Source organism: Eleutherodactylus coqui, chromosome 8, assembly GCF_035609145.1.
Source record: "Eleutherodactylus coqui strain aEleCoq1 chromosome 8, aEleCoq1.hap1, whole genome shotgun sequence".
In the NCBI taxonomy this organism is placed as follows: Eukaryota; Metazoa; Chordata; class Amphibia; order Anura; family Eleutherodactylidae; genus Eleutherodactylus; species Eleutherodactylus coqui.
In genome coordinates, this window is record NC_089844.1 from 187,046,190 (window position 1) to 187,056,765 (window position 10,576).

Below are 10,576 nucleotides of genomic sequence, written 5' to 3' on the forward strand. Positions count from 1 at the left end.
ACGGAGGGAGCAGACCCCGGCGGCCATCTTCAGCAGGTGAGTATGAAGACGCCGGACCGCCGGGATTCAGGTAAGCACTCTCCGGTTTGTTTTTTTAACCCCTGCATCGGGGTTGTCTCGCGCCGAACGGGGGGGGGGGGGGGGTTAAAAAAAAAAAAAACCCCGTTTCGGCGCGGGACAACCCCTTTAAGGTGTATGCTGCTACTATAACACATGATTCCTAAGAAATGAAACTTAAGAGGGAGAATAGGCTTATTCTATATTCATTGTTGTAATAGCTCCTCTCTGAAGGGAGGGGTCCAGAACCCGCTATGTAAGCCAAGAAAGGATATGTAGGAGTAGCTATTCACTAAGAAGGAAGACATACCAATATCTGTCTTCATAATATACTATACACACACGTGTTTGCATAGGCTGATGGGAGAAACATATGAAAAGATATAGTAATAATATAGCTATTATATGGTATATATAACACAACATTATGGAGCTTGAGGGCTGTACGCAATACACTTCTATTTGCAGTTCCCCCTGGTTACTGTAACTATATAACATTAATATTTAGAGAGTACACCTCAGTCCAATATTTTGGACATCACCACTCATGTGTATCAGTCCTACAACCTGGCCCTGGCAGAGCATACATAAGGGTTATCCCCTATCCCTATTTCGTGTAGGAAGGCAGAGGTTACACCCTATGCAGAAAATATATTTGTGAAGAACCTATGAAATACACGCAGAGAGAATTCGGGGGTCATCTGTAATATTTTAACCCATTGAAATCTTCCATAGGTCCACAATCTGCCTCCCACTTATACTTTTCATGTATTTGGGTTTTGGGAGTTCAGGTTCCCCTGAAGATGAGTATATAACAGCAATAGTTTCCCAGTTGATGAAGACGAAGCGCCTCTAATATCAGCACAGCGCACAATTAGTTATCTTCATATCTGTGGAGACCAATTGTCTGCTCGGCCTGCCTCAATTGTCGAGATCTATAGAACTCTGCATGGTTAGTTTGTATCTTCATTATTATCCCGACAGTATTTGTGAGACACGACTAATACCTCTAGGTTTTCAATAGTCAAAAGACTTTAGTGTGTATGGGTCAACTAGGACTCTTCGCCACTGGTACGTGCCCTGGGATATGTAAGTGATCTGCCGGTGGAGGAGCAAAAGCAGATTATAGTGGCAGGGCTCATATCACAGGGAAACTAATAGCACGACACTGGCTAGATGAGACCCCCCCCCCACATTGGGAGAATTCAGAAACCAAGTCAACAGATTACTACCCAGATTACAGGCCACAAATACTATAGCACCTGGTTAAAGTGGCGGAGTATCGTTGAATCTGCTCATCAATAGATCAGTAGTCTAATCATTAAGATCCCTTGGGAAAAACGAGTGGTCCTGCATCAGATGAACGGACATGGAGGCGAAGCCTCGCTCATATGAATAATTATGACCGCGACACAAGTTCTAAATATAAAAGGTCTGAATCTTCTCTATTTGGATACATGTTTGCTGTCTGTTCGCGCCATAGCAAGTTGTATTATCTATGTACATGTAAGAGATGGAGACGAGTCTACACCCCAGGAGACACACAAGATGCAGGAGAAGGAGTAACTAAGGAGCTGCATACATTAATATTCTAATGTGACTACAGACCTTATCCGGGATTGGGACAGGGTAGAGAATTGTGTTATGGAGGCTTGTGTTTGTTTTGGTGTTTAAAAAAATAATAATTTAAAGGATCCTCTCACCAAGTTCATGCTGTCCGAACCCCAGAGAGCAGGAACTTGGGACAGGCACAGCACTGCAGGGGTATGTGAAAAGTTTCAGAATAAAGTTACTCTAAAGATCGGCATGAAGCACGGCTTGGAGACATGGAGTTAAAGAAAAAGTCTGCAGTTATGACATAAATTATTAGAAAAATTACCAAGATGTGTTAGTTTTACCCCCACGACACCGACAGGGTGCATGCCTCTCCGTGGCCGGCTGTGGTGTGTGGAGGAGCGTATGCAGGACGGCATCATCTGTGGGTGGAGATAGGTGAATTTACCAAACTGTGTGTAAAAATATAATGTATCTGGAAGGAGGACGGTCCTGGACTGGCATGTGGTCTTCTCCCACTTCTGTGTGCGCTGTCGCCAAAAAGGTTGACACCAATCTGTCTTACTGGAGCGCACAGTCATGTGCTACAGCGACCGGGAATTGTTGGCAGGTCAATAATTTTACATTGCCCAGAACGAAAATGATGTAGGGCACTGTTAAATCTAAAAACATGAATTTGCTGGAAAGAATACGGCTTCATGCCCGCGGCCGGGTCGCATTCCAACTGTGAAATATCACAGCGGATTCAGACCCAACGCCCCCCAGAGACCCTATACTCACCTCTCCGCACCCGTGGCGAGGGTCTTTGCCGGCGAGCCGGTGCGCATGCGCAGTGCGTGACGCGATTTCCCACAATACTTCCGCTGTGCTCACAGCGGAAGTATCGCGGGACAGACGGTTTCCCTTGACTGCAATAGAAGCAGCCCATGTGGTTTTTTGCACAAATTAGATTATGCTGCGATTTATTTTTATTTTTTTTCCCACAAGCGGAAAATCGCATCTGATTTCCACTTGTGGGCAGGGGAGAATCGACGTAAGTAGACAATACATAGAAGGGTCAAAAAAACCTCTCTCTATCTATCTATCTATCTATCTATCTATCTACACAAAATAATTTTGTAACTGGCATGCCACTCGATTCTAGGTGTTTCTGATGAAAGTTCAGTGTAATATGTGAAATAAACAGGTATGCTTACAATTATATGGCTCAGGCCTCTTTCCCACGAGCATATTTTAGCCGTCCGTTATCACAGTTGGCCGATATACGCTGTGATCTAATGCATTGAATTCCAATGCATCTGATCACATGGCCGTATTCCTGTGACGTAAAAGCACCCAGCCAGCCAATATAGCACCAGATGTTTTTATGTCGGGTCCAAAAGATAGTCCTGGAACTCTCTTTTGTGCCGGAATACGGTGGCCGCTGCATGGGCTCCTATGGGAGCCAATGACAGTGGCTGGAGGGGGGAGGTGAGAGGGAGTTTAGAAGTGTCCCTGCAATGGAAGGGGGCGGGATGGGGTGGTGCTTAGCTCTGCCCCCTCCCATTGCAATCAGCCGATAGGGAGGAGAGAGAAGGTGATCCAGCGAGGGGGAGGGAAGGGGAAGGCCCAGCGGCATGGCAGCCTTGGTCTATTTGCGTCAGGGCCCGTGCCGTCTGAACGGGTGCACAAACATTAGATTTTTGCGCCCGTTCATGAGATTTTACAGCGTATATTGTCCGGCCGTAAAAATGGTGGCCGATATGCACTCGTGGGAATAAAGCCTCACCTGGATAAATAAAGAAAACACAAGAGGTTAATTATTTAATAATGGGGTGGCAGAATTATAAAATGAGGGGTGTATGTTGAATATGAATAATGATACTACTGCTAATAATAATGATAAAGTACAAGCCGTTGATTAATCCACCTGATGGTAAAAAGCCTTTGAACACTAAGCCCCTTTATTTGGATGAGATGGAAGTCCTCTGTAAGTTCTCTGCAGTATTGTTAATTAACAACCTTGTGTTTAGGTAATTAACGGCCTCACACCATCCTCTCCTTCTTGTCCTTTAATCTCTGGTTTTGACCTCTGACCTCTCATTCAGTGCTTACCACCGTTTCTTCAGGATAGCCCCCAACTAACAAGTTTCTTCACTGTCGTTTTCATCCACTTACAATATTCCTCCCCCTCCTTACAGATGTGCCTGGCTCCTATATATGATCCTTAAGGGACCCCCAGCTAATCGGGGTGCGTGGGAACTGTCAGACCATAACACATTGTGATCGGTCTCCTTGGGGCGCAGAGTTGTACCTATTTGAGTTTTATTATTTGTAAACCGTTCCACATCCAGATCCTGTAATCTGTCTGCATGCGATGCGCAGCAACATCTGATCAATGCATGGTAACTACTGGGACACTGCACAACCTCTGCCAACACATAAATACATCACCCACATGGTGTAACCAAATATTCATGTATTCTTTAACCCATTAAGGACCAGGCACTGTACATTTACAGCGCCTGGTCCTGGGCTTAAAGCTTAGCCGTATGTAAAATTACGGCGGCGCTTTAAGCCTCCTGCCCTCTGCAATCAATCAGAGGCAGGAACAGGTTGTCAGCTGTTAGTGACAGCTGATAACCCAGAGGAGAAGGCAGAAGGGGTATTTAACCCTTTCTGCCTTCTGCTTCCCTGAGTACACAGCGCTCAATGAGCACTGTATACTAGAAAGTGAAAGTAAAGTCTAACTTTCACTCCGGGAGTTGTGTGACCGCCGGGGTTCCCTGCTACAGCAGAGCTGGAGGGTCATACTAGACTCTGGCTGGCTCTGCCAGTGACTAATGTCGCTGCAGGGGTGGTTTTCCCCTGTAACTGGGGCTCCTATAGACGCAGCTCCTATGGACGCCCCAGCTACAGTGGGAAAGTGTCAAATACAGAAATAAAAAAAAATGTGGATGTCCCTCAGAGGTCTTACATGACATTATGGGGGACATAGATAGTAAAAAACACAATTACATACATAGGTAAAACAAAATTACAGAATAAAACAACAATATATACAATATACAAAGATAAAGATATATAAAGAAAATAACCCCAAACCGTCGCCGTATGCACCCTGTAAACCAAAACCATACATATTATATATCAAAACGTCCGAAACAAAATGAGAAACTCCTTCCCATAATTTATTTTAGTGTAAATATACTAATTAAAAAAAAAAAACTTGAAATGTTAAAAATAAGTCTTTTTAGCTTTTTACCCACAATAAAACAAAAAAAAAAACGGAAAAAGAAAGGCAGTAAAAAAGATATTTTAAAAATCGCCCTATATGTCACAGAAACAAAAACACTGCAAAAACAATTTTGATAGCTAAAGGAAACAAAATAGGGCAGTAAAACCACCACATGGGTAGAATCCCTAAAAAGTGCCGGGTCCTTAAGGTACAAAACAGCCTGGTCCTTAAGGGGTTAAACGGTGAAGCAATTACGTATTTTTCCTCAAAAATGTACGTAAAAATATTAACTTCCCTGGGAGCCACTGGAGACCTCGGTGAACAGCCGTAGTTCGTAAATGGGCAGATCCAAAGCAAAAACATCATGTGATGCCCCCATCATCGCTTGTCAGCGGTGTGATCCAGTGCGTTTTGCTTCAAACTTTGCAATATAGCGGCACTACCTTTCATTGTACTCCTGTAAGTGATAGAATCATAGACTGGTGGAGTTGAAAGGGACCTCCAGGGTCATCGAGTACAACCCCCTGCTCAGTGCAGGATTCACTAAATCATCCCATACAGATATTTGTCCAGCCTTTGTTTGAACACTTCCATTGAAGGAGAACTCACCACCTCCTGTGGTAACCTGTTCCACTCATTGATCCCCCTCACTGTCTAATATCTAATCTGTGTCTCCTCTCTTTCAGTTTAATCCCATTGCTTCTAGTCTTTCCTTGTGCAGATGAGAATAGGGCTGATCCCTCTGCACTGTGACAGCCCTTTAGATGTTTGTAGACCGCTATTAAGTCTTCTCTTAGCCTTCTGTTCTGCAAGCTAAACATTCCCAGATCCTTTAACCGTTCCTCATAGAACATGATTTGCAGACCGCTCACCATTTTGGTAACTCTTCTCTGAACCTGCTCCACTTAGTCCATGTCTTTTTTAAAGTGGGGTGCCCAGAACTGGACACAGTATTCCAGATGAGGTCTGACTAAGGAAGAGTAAAGTGGGATAATGACCTCACATGATCTAGACTCTATGCTTCTCTTAATACATCCCAGAATTGTGTTTGCCTTTTGGGCTGCTGCATCACATTGTTGACTCATGTTCAGTCTATGATCTATTAGTATACCCAAGTCTTTTTCACATGTGCTGCTGCTTAGCCCAATTCCTCCTATTCTGTATGTGCTTTCTTCATTTTTCTTGCCCAGATGTAGGACTTTGCATTTCTCCTTGTTAAATACCATTCTGTTATTCCCCGCCCACTGTGCAAGCTTTTCTAGTTCTTTTTTAATCCTCTTTCTCTCTAGTGTTAGTTAGCTATCCCTCCTAGCTTTGTGTCATTGGAAAGTGTCATCCATTTCTCCTCAATTCCCTCATCTAGATCATTTGTAAACACTGGGCCTTGGACAGGGCCTTGTGCTACCCACTTACCACATTCTTTTCTGCTTCCTTCAGTATCCTAGAAGGTAAATTTTCTGGACCTGGAGACTTGAATTTATTAGCTAAGTGTTCCCTCACCACCTCTCTGCTTATAGATAGCCTGCATTTTTTTATTTCCCCAATAGAACAGCTGATGCTACATTTAATGTCTGAGAAAAAAAAAGATACAAAATTGTCAGCCCCCGAAACGTGATCAGGGAGCCTAGAGCAGCCTAGAGCCTACTGGAGACTCCTAGGGCTGCCATGTATGGATATATATCAAAAACACTATATACTGCAATACTGAAGTATTACAGTATATGGTACAAGTGATCAAATGATTGCAAGTTCAAGTCCCCTGTGGACTTAAAAAAGGCTGTGAAGACAATATATATATATATATATATATATATATATATATATATATATATATATATATATAAGGTTTTTTTTTAATTATTTTTTTTAACAGTAAAAAAAATATTTAAAAGTTAAAAAAAAACTTTTTTCCCCTCTTTTTCCAATTAAAAAAATCTATAAACAATTAAAAACCCCACATATTTGTATCTCCGTGTACATAAAAATCCAGACTAATAAAATATCACAATATTTATCCCGCACGGTGAAGGCCATAAAGAAAAAGATGGAATGCTAGAATTTTTTAAAATTATTATCATTTTTGTATTCCAGCTCCCAAAAAAATAAAAATGACCAAGATGCAATTACATAGTTTTTTAAAAATTTCTCCCTACTTACACATTTTTCAAAACTTTTCTGTACATTTCATGGTATGCTAAATGGTACTGTTAAAAGCTGTAACCTGTTCTCCAAAACACAAGTCTTCATGCGGCCATGTCAACGGAAAAATTTAAGTCATGGCTCTTGGAAGGCGAGGATGAAAAAAACAGTTAAAAAAAAAAATCTCTGGCTTGAATGGGTTAATATAAACATTAAATGCGCAACCAAAAATGTGTTCTGCGTAAAAACTTGATTTACACAACTGGTTTTCTTCCCTTTTCCTCATCTCTTATTTAATTGGAGTTAGTTTATTGACATTCAAGGACCGTGCTTATATCAGAACTCTGAGAGTCCGTGTCGTCTATGATTATGTTTATACTGACTTTCTCCTAGTCCGTCACTTATCGCAGTTCTTGTTTTATAATTAATTGCCTCCATCTTTCATCTGGCAGGATATATTCCAGGAGGATCCCATACAAATGGCCATGATCATCTACAGCTGCTTAAGAGAAGAAAGTAAGATCTTGGACAATGCCCGTTCATATGCAAAGGTACATTGACTGTCCGACATCCACCGCACGGGTCTTCATCAGGTTACTTTAATGCACTTTTTGAAGCCAGCAGTGGGCTTACAGGGAATACATCACATAAGTTGTTCTACTGAATACATCCACAGAATGAAATATTTTCTACTTTTACTAATCTGTTTTCATTTTTCTTTAATTGTAGATATTCTTATTATACTTAAAGAGTCACTCTGTTGAAAACACACTTTTTTTTTACCCCTGCCCCCCTCACCCAATTGCCTGTCAATTTATGGAGGTCTCCTCTGTATATTGCAGTCACTTCTATGCAATGCAGCCCCCTGTCTGATGCTTATCAGCACCGTGTTGAGAGTGAGATTTTTTTACATCTATCCCATGATGCATCAGCACAGCATTAGCTGAGGTTGTAGCATTCTGCCTGCTGGGCAGAAGTTTAGTTATTACTACCATCTATATTCACCTAAATAAGCTATAGACCATAAGTTTACAGTCAGGAGGATGAGCTGTGATCTCTATTATGACTGCCTCTAACCATCATCAGTAACTGTGACAAGGGTTCTGTCAGGACGCTGTTTTCTGCAGCTGTGATGGAAACCCCAGACGAAATCACATACCATGTTAAAAAAATAAATAAATAAAGGAGGTGAGGTTTGGCATAAGAAGATTAAAAAGTTGCAATTTTGATGTGTGCACCAGAATCGCAAGTTTTGTGTAGCAAAACAATGATATTCAAAAGACGTACAATGTAACGAACATTCAGGCTGAGGCTGACCACTAAAAAAGGTCAGGAATCAAATCCGACAGCCTTTCAGTTTGTAATGTTGCTGGCGAACGCACCCGCTGCGGACTGCTTACTCAGACAGGAGTGTCATGGGCCACTATAAACTGTGCCCGGCTACAAAATGCACAATCACTCTGAGGGCTCAGTCATACGGGTGTTTTTTTGCAAATTTTTTTTAATTTTATGAATTCATGAATGCGTGAGTGAGTGCTGCCTCTGATTGGTCACAGCGCTCAGCCAATCAGAGGCAGCCCATTCAGCAGGTGGGGTTTTTAAATCCCCGCCTGCTGAATACTACTGAAAGCAATTCAGGAGAAGAGCTGGCTGGACGCAGTTGAGCCCCAGCTGCTGCAAAAAGGTAAGTATATATATTTTTTTTATTTTTCACACTTTTTTGGATGCTTTTCAGGGAAGGGCTTATATTTGAAACCCTTCCCTGAAAATTAATACAGCGATTGCCGGCAGCCGATTGCTTTCAATGGACCGGCTGTATTGCCGGCTCCATTGAACTCAATGGGAGAACATCGTCCTCCTCTGACCATTGGTCCGTGTGATAAAAGTCATCACTTGTCCTATTTCTATCTATATCATGAAAAATGGAACTGGCTGATGCATGTAAGCCTGCATCCTGTGCTGCGTTAGTCGGACGGCACATGGGCCAGCATCAGTGTGCTGTCCAATGTGGGATGCACCGAGCCTGTCTTCTTTTACCACCTAAGGCTTCTTTCCCACAAGCGTATATTGGCCGCCGTTTTCACGGACGGCCGATATACGCTACATTGGGAGATAAAACTGGTGAACGGGCGTACAAATGAAACGTAGGAGCCCATGCAGCGGCCGCCCAAAAGATAGTTCCAGATAGATCTATTGGGTCTGACGTAAAAACACCCGGCGCTAGATTGGCCGGCCGAGCGCTTTTACGTCTCAGGAATACAGCCATGTGATCCAATGCATCAGATCACAGCGTATATCAGCCGGCCGTGAAAACGGTGGACCCATATACACTCATGGCAAAGAGTCCTCAACGGGACAAAAAAACCAATGTCAGAATTACTGGAATGTGTGAAACCTTTACAGAGTTCTGGGACAATCTGCCCGTCTAAGCGACTGTACGAGTGGGTGACATCCTGCAGAGCCTGTAGACGGGCAGATCCTCGCTGACTACCGTGGGCTTCATGTTCAGCGCCTCAACATTCTGTGTGAAGCACTAAGAGGGGAGCATTTACACGCCGCGAAAAGCCTGCGATCCAGCGTTTTTTTTTTTGTTTTTTTTAATTTATTTTCTTCTGTGTTTATGCTGGCTTAAGGTCAGCAATAACAAAAAGTGAACAAAGAGTACATTTATTTTTTATCCCCCATTTTCGTTTGCCTGAGCGTACTTTGAGCGATAATCGTCCCATCTGAATGGCCCTTTGTTCTCTGTTAACGTGAGAGATTCCAGGTTTCTCAACGTTGGCCTGGTCATCTAAGGCGTTGTCCATGTTGTAAGAACTCTGGACAGCCCCTCCCTGCGACGGCGCTCGGTCCCCCTCTCCAGTTTGCCTAGTTTCCAGGACCTCCCGGGTGCTGCGTGTGGCGGATGATTAGTTACACGGTGCGGAGCGGGCAGAGACCGGTGACAGAACTCCTTTTATCTCTGCAGAGCCAGGTGGGCAGCACCCAGTCTACTGTTATAATGGACAAGCACAGGGAACTGGACAAGAAAGTGACGGATGTGAAGAATCGAGCCCTCGTAAGTTGGTTACTCTTTACCTTGTAATGTTGGTAATTCTGCACAGTTTTCTGCTGGTGATTATAATGTAATCGGTATGTAACTTGTGGCATGAGCTGAGCCCCAATCATCAGCAAGAGCTGCAAGATGTTGCTGTTAAGAAACTGATTTCTCTGTATCCTTTATCTGTAAATATGATGCTGGTAGAATTGTCTTTTTAACCCATTTACTGCCAAGAATGCATGTGTGATATCTTCATGTAATGTAGGCAATCGGGGATTAAACCATTACTGACCAATCATGTCCATCTACATCATTATTTGGTGGAGCGGACACCCTCCCGCAGCTGTGGGGATTGGAGCTGGCTCCTTTCATGGCCGTGTAACCACTATGATGCAGATGTCAATGCTGACCATGGCATCTAAGCCGTTAGGGGCCCTCCTTTGTCGCAGGGTGGCAATAATGAACAGCACTAGTACTATGTTCAAGTCTCCTGATGGACTAAGAAAAAGTAAAAATAGGTGTAATAAAATGTGAAAGCATATCCAGTGCTGAGAATATCGGTAGGTCCC

The 10,576-nt window shown here is 43.0% G+C and overlaps 1 protein-coding gene across 4 annotated transcripts in view; it reads left to right on the forward strand.

Moving 5' to 3' along the window:
• Nucleotides 1–10,576, forward strand: part of LOC136577273 (signal transducer and activator of transcription 1-alpha/beta-like) — a 102,353-nt gene that overhangs the window by 20,209 nt on the left and 71,568 nt on the right. For all 4 annotated transcript variants that reach the window (XM_066577123.1, XM_066577120.1, XM_066577122.1 and 1 more), the window contains exons 4-5: nt 7,420–7,518; nt 9,936–10,025. In XM_066577123.1, coding sequence (XP_066433220.1) covers nt 7,420–7,518; nt 9,936–10,025 — 189 coding nt within the window. The remainder of the gene's footprint in view (nt 1–7,419; nt 7,519–9,935; nt 10,026–10,576) is intronic.